General features: G+C 39.6%; 1 protein-coding gene and 1 long non-coding RNA gene across 5 annotated transcripts; both read right to left on the bottom strand.

The window, feature by feature from the left end:
- Nucleotides 1-607: 607 nt before the first annotated feature.
- HERPUD2 (HERPUD family member 2) lies at nt 608-20,464 on the bottom strand. Of its 4 annotated transcripts, XM_036429878.2 has the most exons (9): nt 20,320-20,464; nt 19,713-20,121; nt 11,871-11,948; nt 8,563-8,691; nt 5,518-5,672; nt 5,052-5,174; nt 2,418-2,741; nt 1,475-1,589; nt 608-1,038 (listed from the first exon to the last, which is right to left on the bottom strand). In XM_036429878.2, the coding sequence occupies exons 2-9, from the start codon at nt 19,857-19,859 to the stop codon at nt 877-879; spliced, it is 1,233 nt and encodes a 410-aa protein (XP_036285771.1). In that variant the 5' UTR covers nt 19,860-20,121; nt 20,320-20,464; the 3' UTR covers nt 608-876. The 4 variants fall into 4 exon arrangements, with proteins under 4 accessions (XP_036285771.1, XP_036285773.1, XP_036285772.1 ...); XM_036429880.2 differs by lacking the exon at nt 8,563-8,691; XM_036429879.2 differs by lacking the exon at nt 11,871-11,948.
- Nucleotides 6,339-7,301, bottom strand: LOC118714485. Its single transcript, XR_004986607.1, has 2 exons — nt 6,662-7,301; nt 6,339-6,489 (listed from the first exon to the last, which is right to left on the bottom strand). It is a non-coding gene; the product is annotated as an uncharacterized LOC118714485 (long non-coding RNA).
- Nucleotides 20,465-24,485: the final 4,021 nt, after the last annotated feature.

Here is a 24,485-nt window from a genome sequence, read left to right as displayed (position 1 = left end):
AGAGCTACTGAGGTTTTGGACCACCTGAGAACTAGATATCCATCTGGAATGGAACAGGCGAAAATGACTTTGAAGACTTCAGCAACCCTTCCCAACAACTTCTTACATTTATATCAAGTTTTGCACCTCCTGTGTACATTACTGAAGAGTTTAAACAAATATCCCCTAAGACAGTTTAACATAATTGACCTTTTATTTTAAAAAATTACAGGGAATGATTTCAGGCATATCTTATTTTATAAAAGTACTGCTTATAACAAATATTTTTTATCACTATTAATTCCATTGAAGAGCTGCCTTTTTTTTTTTTTTTTAAGGTACTGATTCCAATTGATGGGACACTTACCCTTAAAATAGAAAAGTTTCCATTATTTATTCAAATGTCAAAATTAAGATCATTGAGAAGTTTATTGCTTTATGGCTGGGCAAGAAGCTACTAGCGTATTTTAGGTAAATAATAATCTTTTTAAAAACTATGAGGTCATTCTGTTTAAAACTTTTAGGATAACTCAGAAAATAGATAATATTTATTCAAATTATACACTGGGGCTGGGCTATTATAATACTTATATGTGAAGCAGCTCTTTAAAGAAATAAGATGCACATATAGGCCTGTCTGATTTAATACACATAATTGTAATTAATAGAACCTGGAAGACCAATGTTGTTATACTATGTTCTGTTAGAATTTTTTTTAAATCACACATTTAGTAGTTCACTTGTGCTTAAACTATTCATATGCATGAGAAGCTTAAAGAAAAAAACACCTCTGTACATGATGATGAAAAGGAAGTAATAAATTTTTTTGAAATTGCACTGTTATTTAAGTCACGTTCCTAAAGCCAGACCTTCCTTTGTAGCTGGCAGTTTTCAGATCTAATTGGCGACCTGGGGAGGCCCCTCTGGTATTAGTGAAGTGAAGAAGCTGGTGATGAAAGCCCACGCGGACGCCATGAGTCCAGGCCTGTGGAGTGCACTGCCGTCTTCGCCTGCCTCTTCTCCATGCTCATCTTCAAGCCCATCATCCATGAGACGCTCCTTCCAAACAAAACAAGAAGTGTACTCCTAAGTGAGGAAGCAGCTAGCAAACACGCATGCCAAAAAAGGAGAGAGTTAAGTTCTTCCCTACAGGAGAAAGGAACATGAGATAGAAAAAGGTACTCAACTGGTCATTAGAAATCTTTGTTAAATCCAAAATTGATAAATTCCTTGGTGTTTGAGTTCAAAGGGACAACTAACAATTTAATACAAAATTCTCACTGTGTGCCTAATTTTCTTTCTAGGCTATTTTAAGGAAGAAAAATATTGGTTCTTCCCACTTCTTCCAGATGAAACCACACAGCTTATATGTTAACTTTTCTTCATGTGCTATTCCTCCAATACTTATGGAACACATAAGACTATTTTTTCATGTTGCCTCATACATTGCTGAGGACACATCCACACTGAAAGCATACAAACCTCATTAACATACCATTTCTTCAAGTTCTAGGTGGTCTGCATTCTGTCCATGATTAACTTCAGCATTATTGTTGGGAGCCTGCTGCTGACCTCCTTCTTGCCTAAAAGGAAACCATCCAGCTTGGTGTCTGTTTGGAAAACAAAGAGAAAAAAAATAAGTCACAGCTGTTTTTATTTATAAAACTATGAAACATTAGTGTCTTATAAGAGAAAAATGATTAGAACTATATTACATGAAAGGACCACATCGCCTATTTTAGGCCGAGAACTAAATATCTATACTAGATATTAAGACATGTCAGGAGTCATAAAACCTTTTGTTATTTTTTTAAATGAAATTCAGCCGAAACCGGTTTGGCTCAGTGGATAGAGCGTCAGCCTGTGGACTGAAAGGTCCCGGGTTTGATTCCGGTCGAGGGCATGTACATTGGTTGCCGGCACATCCCTGGTGGGGAGTGTGCAGGAGGCAGCTGATCGATGATTGTCTAGCTCTCTATTCCTGTCTCTTTTTCTCTGTAAAATATCAATAAAATATTTTTTTTTAAATAAAATGAAATTCAACTAGATAATTTGCTTGCCTCTTATGGTAAGGCAAAGTTAGTCTATTTATGAAGAAAAAAATCTGACCTGTACCTAAAGGACTTACTATAGTAACTATAATTAAAAAGAACATCTTTGTACAAGAATGAATCATATACTTCCACCAGTTCTAAATATTAATAGCTAAATTAATAATTTTTATAAATGACAATAAAGGAAAAATTTGCTTCTAGACAATTCTGATAAACGTTCTCACTCAACATAACCTGGTCTGTTTCTGCTGCCAGATCTCCAAAACCTGACATTCATATTCCTCATCTGACATTCACGACAGATGACCATAAGCCAGATTCTGTACTGAACAGTTTCAGAAAGTCATTAAAAGGAACCACAGAAAGGTAACGAACATCACTCACAAATAAACCAGTAGCATGGCTCCCATGACCATGACAAAGCGACTAAAAGAGGAATAGAAGTACACAATGCTAAGCAGGATGGCGGCTCGTGAGAACGTATACATCCAGTCTAGCCAGTCTCGATTGAAGTCGTCTTCGTTTAGCACCGGACCTCCCTGGGCATTCATCTGAACATTCTCATTCATGGGTCGATTTTCTCGGGCCACTAAGTTAGCAGCTGGTGGGGGTTCTTCTCCAGGAAGTCGTGCCAAATTTAGAGGCTGTGAAGGCGCAGGCTGGGCAGGAGTGGCATCTGATGTGGCCTGAGCTGAAACTGCAGCTTGACTGGAAGAGTCACCAAAATAAATATTGAAAAAGGAAGAACTTGATCACACACTATATACTTTTTCAAAGCATCTTGGATAAGCCATATGTATTTTTCATAAACATGATATGGACTATCACTATTCCTCAACCTGATTTGGGGGAATGGAGGGGAGATAAGAAGAGCCACATGAATCAATAATTTCTCCTTTGCACTAAATACTTTATAAGGTAACAAAAGTTACCCTTTTGTCACTCTACATAGTCCCTAACCACCTCCCCCTCCGACCCAGGTTTTGAAGGAGTGGTCTAAAAAATGCATATTAGTCATGATAAATGTGTCCAATGTCAGTGATAAATTATTTGTATTAGCATTTTAAAATATTAACCCTTCAACCCCAATCCTGACTTTTAGGAACTCTATCTGGGGACCACTGGTAGAGGTCCTTTGTTAACCTGTAAAGAATTGTGGTTCTAAAGTTTGCTTATAATTTAATTTCTGAAAAATCAGAAAAAATTTTCCTATAATATACTCCCAGTAAAATAATATATATAGAATTTAAATTATCAAGCCTAGGGAGAAAGTTGTAGAAGATGGCCATGAATTGGTAAATGCTGAAATTGGGTGATAAACACATAGTGTTCATTTTATGTTTTTTTTATATGATCTTCTAGTATAATTGATATCTCCAATTTTGTCCTTTCTCAAGATTGTTGAAACTATTCAGGGTCTTTTGTGGTTCCATGTAGATTTTTGGAATATTTGTTCTAGTTCTATGAAATACACTATTGGTATATTGATAGAAACTGCACTGAATCTTTAGATTGCTTTGGGTAGCATGGACATTTAAATGATGTTAATTCTTCCTATCCATGAACATGGTATACTAGAGGTATGCGAATCCGTGCACTGGTGAGGGGTGTGGCCTATGGATATCAGCCTGCTGTGAGAGCGCCACTAATCCTGATCAGCCAAGGGGCACTACCACTGTGGGAGCACACTGACTAACAGGGGACAGATCCTGTGTTCAGTGTCTTCCCCCTGGTGGTCAGTGCATGTCATAGCACCTGGTCAACCAGTCGTTCTGCCGAAAATAAGACCTACTTACAGGTTTCCTTCTGAGTGAAATAGAAGGCATACCCCGAAAATAAGGCCGCCCCTAAACATGAGAGATTTGATCCACTGATTCGGAAAGAAATGGAGTCACAAGAAATGCACCAGGAAATTCAAGAATTGGATTGTTATGATGATGTTCCAGAAGATGATGACACGATTGTCATTGAATAAATGAGTAAATTCTTAATACTGTAGGATTCACAGTTTGTCTGGTTTGTGTTGACAACTACCGTACTACTGTACCATATACAGGTAATAAATTTCCTATATTTTCTTTTAACAATAAATGTGTACCGTATTCTTCTTCATGGAAAAATAAGACATTCCCTGAAAATAAGACCTAGCGCATCTTTGGGAGCAAAAATTAATATAAGACACTGTCTTATTTTCGGGGAAACAGGGTGTGTATGTATGTGTATATACACACACACACACACACACACACACACACACTTTCACTTGCTTGCATTTTTTTCAATTTCTTTCTTCAGTGTCTTGTAATTTTCTGAGTACAGGTCTTTTACATCCTTGGTTAAACTTACTCGTAGATATTTTATTTCTTTTTGAAGCAATTGTGAATGAGACTATTTCCTTAGTTTCCCTAACTGATAGTTCACTACTGGTATATAAAAATGCAACTGAGCCCTAGCTAGTTTTGCTCAATGGATAGGGTGTCAGCCTGCCGACTGACATATCCCAGGTTTGATTACGGCCAAGGGCATATACCTGGGATGTGGGCTCAAAACCCAGTAGGGGGCATGCAGGAGGCAGCCAATCAATGATTCTCTCTCATCATTGATGTTTCTCTCTCTCTCCCTCTCCCTCTCTAAAATCAATAAAATATATTTTAAAATAATAATAATAAAAATAAATAAATGAAAATGCAACTGATTTTTGGATATTTATTTTGTATCCTACTATTTTACTGAATTCATTTATCAGTTCTAGTAGAATAAACCCAACTTGATTGTTATTTTTAATGTATTGCTGGATTCGTTTTGCTAATATTTTCTTGAGGATTTTGACATCTATGTTCATCAGGGATATAGCCAATTGATTTTTTTAATAAGTATCTGCTGAGATGTTTGTGAACTCATTATAATAATTTTTACAAGTTAATGTAATACATCAGCAAATGTAATCCCAAATTACTAGGGATAAAAGCAGAAAATAAAGCAATTAACACGGTGAGTGAAGATACTGAAATCACTTACTATTGCATATAATACTGATGAGCATACATCTGCTGCCACCACAGCACCTGCAGCGGGTTGAAAGCGGGGTACACTGGGAATCCGGCTGGAGCAGCTTGTCCGGGAAGCTGGTGGTCTACATTTCTGCCATAAAGAGATAAAGAAATGTCTTTGAATGCTATGGAATTGAAAGCATTTCTCTAAATTTTCATTTCTGAACTACAAGTCATCCTAGTGAATCAGAACCTGCATCTACACAAGATCCCCAGGTGATTAGCACAAACCTTAAAAACTACAAAATACAGCCTAGATGATTCTGATACATGAGCAGCTTTCATCAGCACTGCTCTACTTCACCCTCTAATCTCAAAATATGCACTTAGGTAACGGAATAAACTTCAAATGCACTGATTACTGCAGAGGGCTACCATGAAAGTCGGGAGAAACAGACTTCGAAGAGGCCCACGGCTACCAGGAACTCACTCACCCTTGCATTACGTATGGGAACTGATGACTCTGTGCGGGGTCCGTCTGTGCTTGGGGGAGGGAACGCTGCCTCAGTCCTTCTGAGGAAGAACTGACAGCTAACGGCAAGGTTTCTTGACTGGATGATGGAGTTGTTGATCCTGACTGATCTGGACTCTATAAACAGAAATGTAAGTATTTTTTTAGGAAGATTTAATTTATTACAATCACGAGGTTATAGACACAGTGCTAAAAAAGTATTGATGAAATCCCTCTGCAAACAGTGAATTTTAGGAATTTACTCATTTGAATCTTGTGCCCAGCATAAGAAGATACTTTAATTCTGATGAGACTAAAGAGTCCAGAAAAATCAAAATTTCTTAATTATACAACAGTTCATTTATCAACTAGAAAAGGCTAAGTAGTGAAGTTATTGTATACAAAAAGAGCATACAAAATTGTGAGGATTAAATTATATGAAAAGTTCTTTTCACGATGCCTAAAACACAGGAAGTGCTCAATAATGGTACCAATTCCTGTGCCATTTCCTATGTGCCAGTTACTGTATAACGTGCTGTTAATAACACATTGTTTTAAAATTATGAGGAATATGCTAGAAATCAGAAGATCTAGAATCTGGTGTTATCTCTGACATTAGCAAGGAACATGACCTTAAACATTTCACTTAGCCTCTGAATCTCAGCTTCCCTACAAAAAATAAGATTGAACTAGACTTTCAAGATTCCTTTCAGTTCTCAACGTCTGTCAGTTTAAAGATACCAAAAATATTGTTTTTAAAAATACGAACAAGGTATCAATCGGGGTTTTAAAATTCTCATGCTCCAATGATGTAATTCACCAGACTCAACAGCCTTAAACAATGTAATGCCTTAAGACCGCCCAATTTGTTAATATTTGAAAATAATTATCATGTTCTATGTAAATGTGAAACACAAATATTTTATATAAATTATAGCTCTTCCATTTAAAATACCTGGGTACAATCGGTTGCAGGCACATCCCCAGTAAGGGGTGTGCAAGAGGCAGCTGGTCGATGTTTCTCTCTCATCGATGTTTCTGGCTATCTATCTCTCTCCCTTCCTCTCTGTAAAAAAAAAACCAAAAAACAATAAAATATATTTTTAAAAAATAAATAAATAAAATACCTGGGTACAATATAATTTGAACATCCAGGTTTGCTAAAACTGTGTTTTAGCTGCACTGCCCTCCTAGTGACAGGATGTCTGTTTAGCATATGCTCCCGTCCTACATCCTGCCATGTAAAAGGTCCCAAGAACACTGGTCTTTTGCAAAACTAACACAAGCTTTTCGTTAAGATGTTATTCCACACAAAAAAGATACCAAATATCTCACTGGGGACTCTGATTCTTAGGGATATCACTCAGAAAGGCTTCTTTTTTTGACAATATTTCTCATAAAGTGAACCATAAAAAGGTGGCTAATTGAAAGTTAACAGGAGAAAGGCCTAGCCATTTGGCAGCCCAGCCTTATTTCTTTAGAACTCAGGATTTCTGACCTCATTAGATAACTCTCGTATGATTAGATTTTTAAGACAATTTCAAATACTACTGAAATTTCTTAGTCTTAAAGCATTAAGGAAAATTCAACTTAATTTTCCTTTGACACATTTCATATTTTTATACTACACCTTGAAAACTTAACATATATATACTAACGCCAGGAAATCATGGCTGCGGAACCACTGGACAAGTCAGAGGATTCTAGAACTAAACTACACAAAAACTAAACCAAACAAAAACTAAACCAACACAACTGTGCCCAAAGACTACAACACAGAACTTCATGCCACTGCCGATGACTGTCCCTCTGGAGCAAGGTGGGAAACAGACCCAGGCCCTTAGGTTTATTGGCAAAACATATTTCAGTTTAATATAAGCTAAATTCCCACAACTGGTCCTAGAGAATACTGCCATTGATGACATGTAATTAAATACAGCAACAGGAGGATCTAGATCTTAAAGGACCATTTAACTAGCAGCTACTGAAGGTCTTTCATCTAGTTATCACCTCTGCCACTCATCCCCTTCCTTACAGTTTCGGCTCAGTTCTTGACAAGAAGGAAAGTGTACTTAGCAGTATAAAAGTCTCTGCCCAGGAAGTTTAAAGCAAGCTTCCGCTCATCCAATCCTTTTCGCTCACCTTCAAAGCTTTAATGGGAAACCAAAAATAAGATAAAAGGATTTGGGACAGTGTCTTTAGTACTTGTAAGGAACGCCTAAGTTGAAACGTTTAAGAAAATTTTCCGGAACAATTTTAGTTAATGAAAAACTAAGATAGGAGAAATGAATACCCAAGTCTAACAGAGCTGAGTAGGTTAAGTAATTTTTCCTCCTACAATTGGAATGTATGCCCAAATCTAGTCATTTTTTTGAAAAGTAAAATTCTTGCCTCAGATGGTGTTGGAGCATCCTCCTGTACACCGAAAGGTTGCTGGTTCAATTCCCGGCCAGGACACATGCCGAGGTTGCTCAACCCCCAGTAGGGGGTGTGCAGGAGGCAACTGATCAATGTTTTGTTCTCACATAGATTTCTCTCTCTCTCTCTCTCTCTCTCTCTCTCTCTTGCTCTCTCCCTCTCTCTACCCCCCTCTCTCTTCCCATTCCTATAAAAATATTTAAAAATAAAATAAAATTCTTGAACAAACAATCTACTTCAAGAGGACTTAGCATATTTAAAACTGAAATAATTTAATCCACTTTGAATAAAATACACTATATTCAACACCTTATTTCTGAAATTTTCCTGGCCTTAGAGCTTATATTATGTAACAGATCATAATTCTGTTTTCTTAGTATTTTAGTAGTTAAACTCCTGACTATTAGATTACTGATCTGCATACAGGGGAACAGTCTTCAAGAGATAACACTGTATAACGTACTTCTAAAAACGAAGTTTAAATCCCTAACTCAAAACACCATCTCACAACCCACAAGCTCCAACTGATCTGTTTTTTGTTTTTTTCACTTAATTTTTAGAAGCAAAAGAAATATGAGAAATTATCATTTACTCCTCCCAAACGACTCACAGAATTGCTACTAGATGCCAACGCTTCACAGCCTTCCGGACGGCTGCTGGAGTGTGGAGAGCTGGAGTGGGGAGAGCTGGGAGGAGACCGGGAGGTGCACACCAGGTGGACCATGTGATACTCGTCTTGCTAGAAGTAAAGAAGGTCACACTGAAAGGGTCGCACTGGAAATGCACAGGCAAATGTCAATAGCAGCTCAGCTGAAATTCTTGACTCAAAACTTAAGTTCCTTTCCGGCATAGCCATCTGTTAGTAAGAAGGTGTTGTTGTTTGAAGGTAAATTCACCATTTTAGAATTTGGAGCCCTTTTGAATTCTACATTTTCTCCATGCCTGGAAAATGGTCTAAACACTCAGTAACTGCTATATGAAAAAATGATTACTTTCTATACAAAGGAGTATTGAAGCAAACAGTGCTGTAAAGCTCTGTCATGGAACCTATTATTTCAATATGAAAACATCTAGCACCTTAATATCGGAATGGCAATAGTTGCTGAAGCTTAGTCCTGTAAACTTTGAGAAGTAAAAATATTTCCATTACTTAGATTTTGCAGCTATAATAAAGAAACTCAAATAATTTCACCATAATCTCATTTGCCTTAATTTTAGCAAGGGGATGTATAGTTTGGTTTTTTTTGTGTGTGTGTTTTGTTTGTTGTTGTTTTTCAGTCAAAATCTGGTTTTATCTATAATACTTATATTTAAGTAAAAGCATACGTTTGAACTATATTCTACAAATATTCCATGTGTTTCCATAAACCTATAATTATGAAGGAAAAATTTCTAAAAATGACTAGCTTAGCAATTACATGAGTATATATACTTAGGCATGAAGCAAGTAAATAAGATGGAGAAAGGAAAGAAAATAAAGGACAGAGAAGAACACAGGATAGCTCAGCAACTTATAAGAAGAAAAAAAAAAATGAAATATGATAAAGAAAAGGGCAGGAAGACAAGGAAGATGCCCAGTTGTGAGAAAGAGAAACAAAGTTACTGGAAACTAAGAATTTACCCAATGCCTACCATAAGTCTAGAATTGTGCTTAATTCTGAGGTGAATACCAGAAAGGTAAGAGTCAGCCCCTCCCCTGAAGAGGCTCATGACACTGTTAAAAGATCAGACTGGCGCATTAGAGCAGCGTTTTTCAACCGCTGTTCCGCGGCACATGTTGCCTGGTGTGCCGTAGGTGCAGACAAGACAAGAATTTTATAATTTTTCACTATTTTGTTTACTTAATATTTCATAATAAAGTAATTATAAAATACTTTCTTTGTGTTTATTTGATTCCTATTCAAGAGAATTACTTTATATATAGTCAATATAGGCACAGAGTTAAATTTTTTAACATTTTCTAATGGTGGTGTGCCTCGTGATTTTTTTCATGAAACAAGTGTGCCTTTGCCCAAAAAAGGTTGAAAAACACTGCATTAGAGCACAATTAGAGAACTACATAAAACAGTCTTTTGCACAGAACTAAGAAGCACAAACTACAAGCTCTAGGAGTTTAAAGAAAGAAGTTAGTATTACTAGTAGAATGCTAAGAAGAACTTCCAGCGATAGTCTGACATGAGATGTGCCTAATAAGGTAAATAGAAGGCACTCCTGACTTACAATATCCTTTTAGCTTCAGAACATAGAATATTAAAAAGCAATGAAATATAAGATGTTTACCCTTGGAGATCTACTAAGGTAATACTAATTGAATTAACTACAGCATTTGTTCACCTTTTGGGAATGTTCCTTTAACTAAATAGGTAAAGCTAATGGCAGCATTTAATTGAAAAAAGAAGTGGTTCACTGACTAACAAAAACAATTCAAAGATCTATTCATAATGTAAACATATTATTCAAAGTGTTTTATATAAGGGGCCGTCCGTCCTTCCACGGAAACATTTTTAAGTGTTCTGGTTAGAAACCATTTCTGGCAGCAAGAACCTTTTTTAAAAACATTCCAGTGCGAACTAGCTATCTTTGGGTTAAAATAATAAAATAAATCTCTACTTTAAAGAGTAAACAGCATCAATGTTTTTAAGCATAAAAACATAGAGAAAATGAACAGGAGAGGCACAGAGGATTCTGAGGCAGTGAAACTATTCTGTACAGTACTATAATGGTGAATACATGTCCTTCTACATTTGTCCAAACCCACAGAATGTCACCAAGAGGGAACCTTAATGTAAAACATGGGCTTTGGGTGATAATGATGTGTCAATAATGCAAGTTCATCAACTGTAAGCAATGTTCCACTCTAAAATGGAATGGTGTTAGTGGGGGAGCCTGTACATGTGGGGGGACAAGGAGTAAAAGTGAAATCTCTGTACTTTCTGCTCAATTTCGCTATGAACCTAAAACTGTCTAAAAAAAAAATAGTCTATTAAAAAGAGAAAGAAAAATTGCTGCAAATTCCACTATTTTTGAGAGAGTAAGAAGTTATTAAACCACCTTGGCAAACTGAAACTACTAGTTAAAATGAAAATGACAGCAAGAAGTCACACTGGCAGAGTGAGAATGTCAACTTTTGAATAGGAGGAATATACTGATATAAGATTTCTTAGTTTCTCTGATGATCATAAACAAAAGGAGAGGATGCAGATTTCTTAAATTGGTCTCGAACAACTTTAAGAGTTAAGTCAAAGACCTAAGGCAAAATATCAAAGCTATATATTCACAAACAAAATGTAGCATCACAAATGCAGAGAGATTATAAAAGTATAAATTCCACAAATAAACAATGAGTTAAAAGTTGCCATTAAAAAAAAAAAAAAAAAAAAAAACCACGAAAACTGTATTCCAGCTGATTATCAAAAAGCTACACTGAAATATATTTTAGCTCAAAGCACCAGCTTTCAAGGTTGCTAACTGGTGGACCAACTGGGCTTCCTTTTATTTCTTGCCCTGAAATTAAACTCCTAACCCAAGCAACTTGTATTAAAATGTCATACAATTTGGTCAAAGGGGATCTAGGCGAGGAGACTGTCCTCAGTGAAAATCCTGCACCACTCCTTGAACTCTCCACTTCTGCACTACTGGTAAGTTGATAAGAGTTTTCCTGCACAAAATGCCAATCACCTGAACATAATGTGTAATCCTAGTTAGCTATCAGAGAGATATACAAAACTGTTACCTAAACTAACTGGAATCTATCACTGTTTTTTACTTTCTAGCTCATGTTTACATGCTATGCTACCCAAAGGGTTGATTTTATGTATCCGAAAAATGAACTGGTTGGATATTGATAAAATTTCAAAACAAATCTCCTCTCACACTCTGACTGTGTCTGGTACCGAGTAGTGGTAGAGATCTGCTTACTTTTCTGAGAATGTCTTTCAGCTGCAGATGATCGGGAAGCAGTCTGCCCGAATACACCAATCTCTGATCCTTCGTCAACTAAGAAATGGGACAAAGAAAATAATTCAACTTTTTCTAATTATACAAAATAAAGGTTGGGAATAACATGCCTAAAAATGAGTAAAGTAAACTCCATTTAGGCACAAATAAGCAGAATACTGACATATTTTAAGAATTCTGTTTTTCCAAATTCCACTTAAGACATTAAGAGCTCAGCAAATGGTAACATATTTATTGTAGACATAATAAAATACAATTACCAAATTTCCTAATGACATTAACAAACAAAATATGCCATTAGCAAACTTACTTATATGCTTTATCCTACTGTATACAACCTCAAAATAAGAATAACAGTTTCGGATGAAGTTTACCATGTCTTATGGCTTTCTTCCATCCTTACATGTATCCCACTAGAAATACATAGATGAAATACTGTTTCAAAATTACTTGGTATAATTCCTCTTGCAGTTATGTCACCACCCTCACATTGAATCACTACATTATTGTGTTGCCATTTTTTCTATTTAATTTTTTAAGTTATATGGCAACAAAGTAAAAATTATAGAATGAGATATATTCAGAGAGGTTTAGTTTCTGTCCCTGTTCCCTCCCTAATTTTTTAAAGTATGCTTTTATTTACTTCAGAGAGAGGAAGGGAAAAGGGGAGAGAGATAGAAACATCAATTTTGAATTTCCCTTTCACTATTTCTTTTTTAACAACACAACAAATCTGAATATAAGCAAGTATTTCCCTTTTCTCACATAAAAGCTAGTACACTCTACTTAATATTTTGTGCCTTGTCCTCCCACTTAATATAACCTGGAAATTAGGATGTCTTCCCCATTCTTCTTGGCAGTCCATAATGCTCCATTATACAGACATTGGAGGCCCAGTGCATGAAATTCATGCACTCAGGTGGGGGGGGGGGTTTGACAGGGGGTGGTCCCTCAGCTCGGCCTGCACTCTCTTGTAGTTCAGGAGCCTCAGGATTGATCACCCTGCAGAGGGAGGCCCCACCCACCACTGCCAGCGGGTAGCCTGGGCCTCCCTCTTTGGGGCAATCGTGGAGCCCTTAGCCAGTGGCCTGGGCCTCCTTCTGCAGGGCAATCATGGGACAATGGCGGGACTCACCAACCAACTGCATCGCCCCTGCCTTGGTGGTGGCAGTCAGTGCTGGGTCACTGCAGCGCCTGCGCCCAGAAGGGACTCAGAGGTCAGCAGCTCGGCCAGCTCGCCAGTCCCCAACACCGGCCTGCTGCACGCACCCTGGCTTTCGGTCGTCCGCTCGGGCGTTCTGGACGTTATGGACCCTGGCTCTTTATATATTAGGATGCTACCATTTACTAACGGATATTTGAGTAGTTCCAGGCTTTTGTTATTACTCACAGTGTCCTTCTTTCATACTACAATATTCTATTTATTTCTGTGCTCCCTCAGAGTATCCTGCAACATGGAAATCACTAGTGGTCTTCATAAAAGCAACTTGGACAAACTTAATTGGAATGAATAAGAGAGAAAAGGAGAGGAGTACAGTTAGGAACATCTTTTAAAAGTGCAAACCAACCCTGTCCCTCGGCTGGATTCCCACCACACTGGATTTAAAGCTAATTCCTTACCACCGCCAGACAGTCCCAGCAGGTCTGTTTTCTGCCTCTCCCCGACCTCCTCTGATGGTATTCTTACCGCCTCACTCACTAGCCAAACTGGCGTTCACTTAGCTCTCCAATATACTAAGCCCCTTCCTGACTCAGACACTCTACCTGCATATTCTTGCCCAGCTCTTGCATGGCCATCTAAATGACCAAGTTGATGGTGGCCCGAAAAGGCAGAGAGAGAACTACAGCACTCCGAATGCACAGCTGCTTAACCAGCTGACCCCAAAACTCTGCCACCCACTAAACAGACACTCTAAAAAATTAAACAGGGTGAGGAAAGGCCAGTAAAAAATGCAAAATTAATCCTTTGGGGAAAGATTTTTCTCTTTCTAAAAGTTACATATTATTATCTAAAGTGTCTGACTTTTCAACATTTATTCAGATACCAAAAATAGATAAAATACTACGGTATATGCATCCCTAACACATATTAAATATCACTAGATTCTGGTAGTTGAGTTTTACAAAGCCAGCAATACTTTATATTTCTAGAAGTCGCCTAGTTGGTATTAAAAGTTTAAATTTTTCACGTGAAGAACTAAATGAGTCTCTCATAACTATGCATGGCTTTAAAAAACCATGTCCTTAGTATATCCAACTTCAAAATAATCAAATAGCTCAGTTAAAGCAATCTACAACTTATATGTCAGTTCAAAGAACAATGACCGAGTCCTCTGAAAGTAGTAACTGTTAACATTTCAGTACTTGCATACAGCTGTCACAAGTGCCAAACAGCTTTGAAGAGCTGGTTCCCAAGACATGCACAAACATCATTTCCGTGGGAAGTGAGTTCTGGGAATCTGTACTGGAACATATCCCCCACTCCCACTAGATCAGCCCACCTAAAGCCCCAGGAAATTCACAAACACTATAAATGGAAGCACAGTTTACCCAAACTGTCTCCAAACCTTATCTCCTTGCAACAACTGTAAGCAACACCAGCACACAGAGCTAACAGAAGAATTTCCTCTAGAACTCCACAGGGACATTCCCTGCGTAGCTGTTTCCACTCACAGGCCATGCACAAACCAGGTATAGATACCACAGGGACTGCCAGAGGACATGCCTGCTGTGGTTCACATGAACAAGCAGGATTGTGAGAAGATAGGGCTTTGAGTTCTTAAGAGAGTATATACCCCTATTTTTCCCATCATTTATCAAAATCAGTAGAAGTAACCATACACTAAGTTGAGATGCATTAGAACAGTATTAAGGTTATGCAACCCATTCATCTGTAGCCGTTAAATAACAGACCAGCTAAACACATAGACCTCTTTTTATAGTTCTTTTAATTTGCAAACATACAACTGAGAGGGCCAAGTCCCTAAAATTCAAATTCCACTACATAGAATTCTATGAACTTGGGCAAAAGAGAGACAGAGAGACAGAGAGAGAGAGAGAGAGAGAGAGAGAGAGAGAGAGAGAGAGAATAATAAAACTTAACATCATAAGGTATCTCTAAAGGAATAAATGAGATAAAAGGAATAAATGTGATAAAACAGATAAAGTGCTCAGTAGAATATCTGGTACACATGGTAACTATTTAGTAAATGGCAGTTAGCATAGTTAAATAGTTAACTATTATTTAACTCTAATAGTTAAATAAAAGCATCTGAGACCATCAGATGAGTGTTTATTGCCCTGGCCGGTGTGGCTCGGTTGGTTGGGCATTGTCCCCTGCACCAAACCGCTGCAGTTCAAATCTAGGCAGGTTTTGGACTTGATCCCCAGTAGGGGCTTGCAGGAGGCAGCCAATCACTGCTCTGCTTTCCCCTCCCTTCCTCTCTCTAAAAATCAATAAAAAATATATTTTTTTAATAAAACCTTTTAAAAATTAGTATGCATTTATGTAAGGAACAAATTTAAAACAAATTTAACCCACATTCATTCAAAACTTTCAACTTTTCATCAGCCTTCACACTCAATTTAATAAAGTTTTAAAAATTTGAACCATATTATGTGATATGAAACCCTCTTAAATGTATGTACTAAAATGTTATAATTGTTTTATAAATGCTTTTTAATATGTATGGATTACAGTACCTTTGAATCAGTTCAGAGGTGGTTAAGCAGATATTTTTTAAATGACCTGCCTAAATAAGATAATGGGGAATTACAAAATTAAGAGACATAACCTCAAATTATATTACACAAGCCATTTTCACTGATAATGAGTCAGATGTCCATCTCAATTATAGGCAATTTGGGTTCTGAAATAGAACTTACACAGCTAGTTCTATTTCTGTTTTCTTTATTTCTAACAGAATCTCAGAGTGGAGGAACAATTTGAAAACCAGCACAAATCTCCCTAACTGAGCTGGAAGGCCTGAGTAAAGAAACTGACTTCTTGAACAACAGAAGCACCAAGATGCAGGAAACCTACCCTGGACTGAGGGACATGTTCCACAGGCATTTGACCTCAACACTGACCAAGGGAAAGCCAGGTACACAAGCTCCAGGAAGGTTTGCATTCAAAACTGAATTCACTGTGAGTCAGATCCATCTCAGTAATTATGTATGTATGAGAGAGTAAAAAAACGAGAGAGATAACGAGAAAGGGGCCTAATGGATTTAGAGATTCTTATTTTTCTTTTTTTTTTCTTTTTTTTTTTTTCAAGTTTTCTCCAGGATAGTGTGTTCTACTGGATAACATGAAGTTCAACCATTTTGATATTTACAGCTCTAAGTAAGTAAGTGTAAGCCACATAAAAGTCTGAAACAAGTAAAAGGGACCTCTTCACAGGCAGCTTCACCCCTTAGTAGCAAACACCAACATTTCAGGATCTCAAAATCTGAAGTCCTGAAGCGATGACAAACATCTGATTAGAATATTATCTACATATACCATTAACATGAATTGGTACACTTCCCAGTTCTAAACCAATAATCAATAACATTCAAAGTTAAGCAAAACTCCAAAGATCTCAATTCCACATCTGAGTTTTAAAAATAATGATGTCCAACTGCCTTACTTCCTACCAGGAAAACACCTTCCCCTGTGTAGCCCATTATGGACCCACAATCTTTTTTACATAGTACTATCACACCAAGAAATAAAGTGCATAAAGTACTTAGAAGCAGCGCAACAGGAGCTCTCAGAAGAGGCTTTTATAAAGTTCTCGTCTGGTATGCTTAAAACTGTTACCAACCCTAAGAAAAATGTCCCTGTGAACGAACCTCTTCTTAAAACAGCTACACATTCCCTGCTCCTGGACCCGCATCGACTGTTCCTTCCCTGTGCTTCTGCCACGCTCAGCACATTCCTCGCTGTAACACCATTTCCATAATATTAGCATATTAGCTATTTTCTTTCATCTCTGTATCCCCCACTAGACCTCAGCTTCATAAGAGTAAGGGACTCTTACCATCCCTTTCATGCCTGGCATACAGACATTCAAATGCCATATCAATAAAATCCAAGTGAAAGTAAATAAATGAAGCCCAAGAAAGTGTGCTTGGGTGGGGTAGTTTTTCTATTGTGGGTTTATTGTATTTAAAATATCCATGCGGAGACTATCTATGATTAAGACAAGTCAATATCTGTTATTAAAACTAGAATTTTAAGATTTTACACACTGTTGCTGAATCCTTTAATAGCAATGTAGACACATGACCTAACTCTGTAGATAGCCTAAAAGGAACAACTTCAGATATCCATTCTTATCCCTCCATCAGCTTCCATTTATTTTCCTACAGGCCACCGCCCACAGGGACCCATAAACCATCGCACCCAGCAAGAGCAGTGCTGACCAGAGCCGCCAACTTTTCTACCTCTTACTGGGGGACAAGTGCTTCTACAAGGCACTGGAACCCCACTCTGCTTCCAAGTCCACCCACCCCCGCAGGCAGACATGCACAGAATGAGGCATAAAAATGACCGCTGTTAAACACCAACATAGAATCAATGTTAAGTAATCACTGTGGGTGGTCCTAAGAAACTAAACTTCCTGTGTAATGCATTAAGTTGTCCTGTAACATTGCTTATGTTGCAAAATGTTCTCTGTTCTAACTTACAGCCTGATAAAGAAAACTTTGGGGAGTCCACTTTCTAGACCAGAAGTTCTCAACCTTTCTAATGCCTCGACCCTTTAATGCAGTTCCTCATGTTGTGGTGACCCCCAACTATAAAATTACTTTCATTGCTATTTCATAACTGTAATTACATTACGATTCATAACAGTAGCAAAATTACAGTTATGAAGTAGCAACGAAAATAATTTTATGGTTGGTGTCACCACAACATGAGGAACTGTATTAAAGGGTCGTGGCATTAGAAAGGTTGAGAACCACTGGCCTAGACTGAGAACTACCTCTGGCTTTGGGGTGTTATTAAACAGCTGGTCTGTTGAACAACGGCGAAACTTCAAATTCTCATGTGACAACTAAGTTAAACTGTCAGCCTGTCAAATCCAATCACCACACAAAGTTTTCAGCGAAGTTCTATAAAAATAAACACATGCCACCTGCCCCAAGGCCCACCCACTCTCATTAACCTAGAAATAACCTTCAGATAATGCAATTCAGTTGGCGAAAGCTTGCTGGAGGAGGAAAAATGTCGGGTTTGCCACAAAATTAGGTAGTCAGGCAATTACTAGGTTGCATATTATGTGCACAGCCTGCAAGTCTCCAGGGCGTCCAGACAGCAGGTAGATAAGGAGGACAGGGTGAGAAGTTTGTAACTGTCTCCAGCAGCTGACCCACCCAGGTAGGCGCTGACAGCCCGCACAGGTGAGTGCTGGGAGGGGTGCAGATAAGGCAGAATGCTTTACATTCCTCAGAGAGTTTTTACAAAAGAGAAAGTTTTAGGAAAGTAAGAACTTTGGTCTATCAGACTGCAAACCAAGTTCCTTTTGACTTTAGTTTAATCATATAGCATAAAGAACTTCACTTAAGTACATACTTGAGAGTATGTACTGGGACATGTATTACTTAGGAACGGTATTCAGACTATGCTATGAGCAGTACTATGGAAGTCTATGACTTTAAATTGACTTCTGAAAAGCTATTTTCCACTTCAAAACTGTGCAAAAACCAATCACATACAATAGAAAATCTTTTATAAAGCTAAAGTTTTTAAAACAAATTGTTATCCCTTGTGTAAATTTTAACTTTCATACAAAAAGATTTAAATAAGAGTTCCAGCTAGTTTGTTCCAAGTCCTTAACTACCTCTGGGTTTTTATTTCCTGTCCTAAAAATATTTGTATCACAAGGTGCTGACAAGCACAGCTAATGCCAACTGAGAATTGTTTTTCTAAACCTCCCATTCTTGCAATAACCTCAGGATTTCTGTAATTATTTCAGAAATCTAAATTAACTAAACTTAATACTGTAACACAAAACAGTCCTAATTCATCAACTTCTGAATATAGATCACATGCCTTCTTATCAAGACTTCTTAATTACCAACCATGTCCTTTCAAACCTACCTTTGGGAACAGATGGAGCTGTAGTCCCTATTTATTATCTTTGCAATATCCAGATATGATTCAGAATGTTAAACACTGCCACAATGATTTACAAGTGGCCATACGAAAGGAATAAAAAGATGCACCAAATGGTGGAGGGGGTGGAAGGATTGTTCTCTTCTATTGTAAATTAGCGAAATGTCTGTGTCCCGGTACAGGAGAAAAATGAGGAGGGAGGGACAGAGGAATGTGAGTCTAAAACTCACACTTCTTTGCTTCTTAGAAGACATATGGTAATCTTGAGCATGTAATTTTTACAGGGGCACATACTTATTTCCAAGATAAAAACATTTGCTCTTCAACAATGGTGAGCAACTTTCTGGGCCAGTGTTGAAAGTAAAGAGGAATCTTAGTCTAATAAGCAATAGCAGCTTTAATATGAATTGTTGTGCTTCTTTATTTTTTTTTTTTTTAAAGAATGCATCTGTCATCCCATATTAGGTTGATGACTTTTAGTCCAAGGAAAATGGTATTTTTTTATGCCTGCCTGCAATCCGTATGTCCCTTAATATTTCTGTCAACTCTTGTTAATTAACTGAACCTCCTAAGGAAGAGATGAATGAGGGCGCGGACACTCAAGAGCCTCACACAACTTCGGAACGCAAAACAAAGTGGGGGGGGTGGGGGGGAGAGGGAGGTGAGCCCCCGGCCGCTGCGCCCAGCTGTCAGACACTTACTGGTTTGCTAGGGTACACGTTAGAGAGATGCGATTTTAGCTTCCCCACGGTCCAGTTCAAGAAGCAGCTAATGGTCTGGTCACTGTATTTCTGATTCGGCGCCTTAATGATGAGGGTCACGGGAATCTCCATCCCACTCTGTTCCATGGTGCCCCCAGCGCCGAAGAGTCCGGAGGAGCAGCAGGTAAGAGCCCAGAGGAGCCGGTGCGGCCGGGATCGGGACGGAAGTGAGTGGGTCTTAATATTCCTTGTCCAAGTCAGTCACAAGTGCCCCAGGCGATGCAAAGGCCATTGCCGGGACCGAGGAGGATGGGCGGTGGCGCCGGCGGCGGCGGGGTCAGGGGGCCCGGCCGCGGGTGCAGCGTTCCCCGCCAGGTCCGGGCTCCGTTAGGCTCCGCCGGACTCGGGACTGCGGAGGGGGCGGGGGGAGAGAGGAAGAAAGCTGTGAGGAGGGAGGGAGGGAGGGGTGGGGGGCGCCACGGTCCGAGCCGCCACCCCGTCCCCGCCGTGACCCCGGCGCTGAAACGCAACAAGGCCCCTACGCGACGGCCCCGCCTCGCGGGCCGGAGCGAGGCCGGGCTCAGGGCGGCCGGCCGGGCAGAGGTACCTGAGAGCCGGCCGCGGGGCCCGCCACCGCCGCCCTCCGTGCCCAGCAGGGCCACCGGCCGCACAGTCGGGCCGGGCGTCCTCCCTCCGCCGCGGCCGCTCCCTTCCTGCTGCTCTGCGCGGCCGCGGCCAGCGGGTCTCGCGAGGCGGCGCGGGCGCGGCGGGAGGAGTTGGCCGAAGGGCGCGGCCGGAGTCCGAGGCTCCGCAGGACAGGGCGGGAGCGGGCGGCGGGGAGCGAGCTGGGCGGCCGGCGAGGGCCAGGCCAGGCCGGGCGGCGGCAGGTGGCAGGAGGGCGGGGACTGGAGCCGGGGCGCCGCCGCCCGCGAACCCGTTTTGTTGTTGTTGGGAGCCAGGTTCGGGCCCTTGAAGCCGGAAGCCGCAGGCCGGAAGTGCGTCACGCGCGGCTCCACCGACGCCGCGCCCGCCGGACCCGCGGACCACCCGCGCCTGGTTCCGCCCGGAACAGCCGGGGCGCGGTTCCTGGCCACCTCGCGCCGCCAGGGCGCGTGGAGGGCGCCTGGAGCCCGCCTGGAGCCCGCCTGGAGCTCGCCTGGCCTCACAAGGCATTGGGTCCCAAGCCCCGGCCTCACCACTAGCTTAGCGGGCGTTAGCATGTCCTGTTTGGATCACACCCCGAAGATTTGGGACGGGTTCCTCCATCCTAAGTGTTGTCTCTGGAAAAGCCTGATGTTAAGTCAGATTCTGCTCAAAATGTCTAGTGTCGACTGTCTGCAAAGCAAGGTTCCCACAGCTTTGGCGGAGAGACCGTGGGGTACATTGCATAAGGCGCAGAGGCTTTCAGATAACCCTGAAGTCCACCTCCATGTGTGACTCTGGTTAACCTTTCTGAGCCTCATACACTGAATGGAACCTGTGATACCTACCTGACTGCGTGCTGATGAGGCCATGAGTGATGAAACCATCTTGTACAGTTCTAGCGAGTGGCAATCTCCCAAACACGTGTTCATTTCCATTTTTTTCCTCTTGGTCTTCACAACAGTTGACAAGTGTGTCCTCAGTACCTACTGTGTGTTCAGCACAGTGTTATTTTTCTGTTTAAATGTCTTAAACATGGGAACGCAAAGGTTAAGTGCAATGCCCAAAGCTGACTTACTCTCCATTTTCTGCACGAGTTTGGGAGTCAGAACAGTAAGTTAGATGCACATTTTCACAGCTCCAGGATTCCCTTCAAGGAGGATGCAAGCAGATGCTATAGGGGACTCTGGGGAGCTGGACTCCTTTTCCTCTTAGTTTCTGGGGGGTTAGTGAAGGTTATCTACCGCTATGTTAGTGACCAAGGGCAAGTTCTCCCTCTCAGCTGCTCACACCTCCCCTCCCTTACCTGGTTCTCTGTGGTAGGATACCTACCCTACCACCCATACCTTTCAATGCTCCTCTCAAATACGAGGAAGTCCTCTTTCTTTCTTGTCATGGGATAAGGACAGCTTGCTGGGGTTTTCTGTAGTAGAAGTCTTACGGTCTTTTTCTGACTAATATCTCGTCTAAGGTGACCAGACGTCCCGCTTTTGGCGGGACAGTCACAATTTTTAACAATTTGTCATGCGTCCCGCAGCGTATTAAAAAAAAGTCCCAATTTTTGGAAAGAATGCACAACAAGCTAGGGAACTGCAGGAGAACGGGAAGGGAATATACGGTTTTCAGCGGCCATGTGGCTATTTAGCCAGGATATGAGTTTTATATTATTTTGTTAATTTTATAATGTTAAACTTTAATAATAACAAATTATTGTTGAGAACTGATTATCGAGAACTGCTCATCAAAGTTCGCATTGTTGATCAGTTGTTAGAATTCGACCACCATTGTTTGGACTTAATGAACAATGGCATTTTTTAGGATTGGCAACCACGAAAACATTTTGTAACTGTCTCTCAGACATACACATCATACTGCATGCTAGTAAGCTAGTTAAACAAGTGATGTCATTACAAATCAGCTATTCAGATAATTTAGGTAAGTAATTTATTTATTTCATAAATACATAAATTTTCTTGAACTTAGCAGACAGTACTCGTATTATTTATATTTTATAGTGGCGGCAAAAAGTCTAGCGCCAACCTTGGAAGTGACACAACTATACATAATTTTTATTTATTATATTTGTAAATTGTACGTATGTTGAAATTTTTAAAAATATATTACAATACTATTTTTGCATTCTATGAAAATTTTTGTTGCTCCATATGGACCAAATTTTTAATCAAGAACCCCTCTCCCCCACCCGGGTCAATGGTGTCCCACTTTACCAATGTTAAAATCTGGTCACCTTAATCTAGTCATCTAATGGAATTTGTTTTCCTAGCTGAAAAGTACTGTTTTAGACTCCCATATATTAAGGGCAGCCATTTAACACAATTTGCCAATAAAATTAAAGTTGAAGCTGCTGCTGGGGCTTCTGGGAAGGACAGACATGTGCAGATGGGGCTCATCCTTGCCCTACTGGAGGAGTAGAGGTGCAGCAGTCATAGTTTAGCCACAAAGCAACAAACAGAGCAGAACAATTAAAACACGCCAGATCCTTTATGGCACCATTGTGCCACCAAATAAGCCCCAAGCTGTCACCTTTATGGCTGCTGCTGCTGCTGCTGCTTCTTCTTTTTCTTCTTCTTCTTCTTCTTCTTCTTCTTCTTCTTCTTCTTCTTCTTCTTCTTCTTCTTTTTGTGTGTCTAATTCCTATTTAAGCCAGGAAGTCTCCACAACCACCCAAACCTGCAGATTTTGTCACTTATACTTTTGACTCAGACTTCCAGGAATCCATGGAGTCCTCTCACTAGACACTGTGAAATATACATTATTAATGAGAATATACATTAATAAAAATATTAAAACAGAATGTACACTTCACTGTGATAGGCACTATTCTTTTTTTGCTGTTAATTCTCATCAGAGAATAGTTTCCCATTGTTTTTAGATAGAGAGAAACATCGATGTGAAGAGACACATCAATTGATTGCCTCCCGCACACAGGTACGTGTACTTGACTGGGAATTGAACCCAAGACCCTTCTGTGCACAGGCCAATGCTCTAACCAGGGCTGATGAGTGCTATTTAAAGCAGAGCCCATCAAAGGTTCACTAGCATAGACAAAAATATTTTAAAGTGTAATGAACATTCAAGAGATTGAAATATGTGGATATAAAAATTATATATATATGGTCTGAAAATGATTTTTTTTTTTACTTTATAGCCATCTGAATTAAGTACCTAAAAATGCTTTTGATGCAGTTGAACTTGGTCACAATAAAAACTGTACATAATATCTCATTTTTGTTAAATTATGTATATATGTGTAGAACCATGTATGAAAATGATCCCCAGAATACTGATAGTATTTAAATTGGAACTTACAGTAGGAAAAATAGATAGCATTGAGGGGATGCAACTCAGCAGTTACTCAGAGGCTGCTGTGGGCCTTGGACTGCCTAATTCAGTCATTTCAGTGGTCGTCAAACTGCGGCTCGTGAGCCACATGTGGCTCTTTGGCCCCTTGACTAAAGTCTTTCCTCCCAAGAGTTTATTTTTAAAAAATCAGACCAAAAACAAAAACATCACAAACTAGATTATTCAACATCAAAATTATTTAACATCAACTCTTCCACAAAATACCATAGCCTGGGCGAGTCTATTTTAAAGAAGTGGCATTAGAAGAAGTTTAAGTTTAAAAAATTTGGCTCTCAAAAGAAATTTCAATCATTGTACTGTTGATCTTTGTCTCTGTTGACTAATGAGTTTGCTGACCACTGAGTCACTGTATGTGTCACAGGTAAGAAAAGGAAGTGTATCCTAGCCGGCATGACTCAGTGGTTGAGCATTGACCCATGAAACAAGAAGTCACCATTCAATTCCTGGTCAGAGTACATGCCAGTTGAGGACTCCATCCTCCTGCCTCCATTGATTGGCAGGAGGCAGCCAATCAATGATTATCTCACATCATTGATGTTTCTCTCTCTCTCCCTCTCCCTTCCTCTCTGAAATCAATTATATATATATATATATATATATATATATATATATATATATATATATATATATAAAATTGCACAACAAGCTAGGGAACTGCGGGATATATATATATATATATATATATATATATATATATACACACACACACATACACACACACACATTTATCAATATATAAAAGGAAAT

This window comes from Pipistrellus kuhlii, unplaced genomic scaffold (genome assembly GCF_014108245.1).
Source record: "Pipistrellus kuhlii isolate mPipKuh1 unplaced genomic scaffold, mPipKuh1.p scaffold_m20_p_10, whole genome shotgun sequence".
Lineage (NCBI taxonomy): Eukaryota > Metazoa > Chordata > Mammalia > Chiroptera > Vespertilionidae > Pipistrellus > Pipistrellus kuhlii.
This window is presented reverse-complemented; position numbering and strand designations above follow the sequence as displayed.

Excerpts from the sequence above, each read along its gene's own strand:
- HERPUD2 (XM_036429878.2), bottom strand. The coding sequence starts at position 19,859 with ATGGAACAGAGTGGGATGGAGATTCCCGTGACCCTCATCATTAAGGCG. Across the intron at positions 8,692-11,870 it reads TGAAAGACATTCTCAGAAAA|CAAGACGAGTATCACATGGT; the intron begins GTAAGCAGATCT and ends CTTTACTTCTAG. Across the intron at positions 5,175-5,517 it reads TTCCCATACGTAATGCAAGG|AAATGTAGACCACCAGCTTC; the intron begins GTGAGTGAGTTC and ends TCTTTATGGCAG.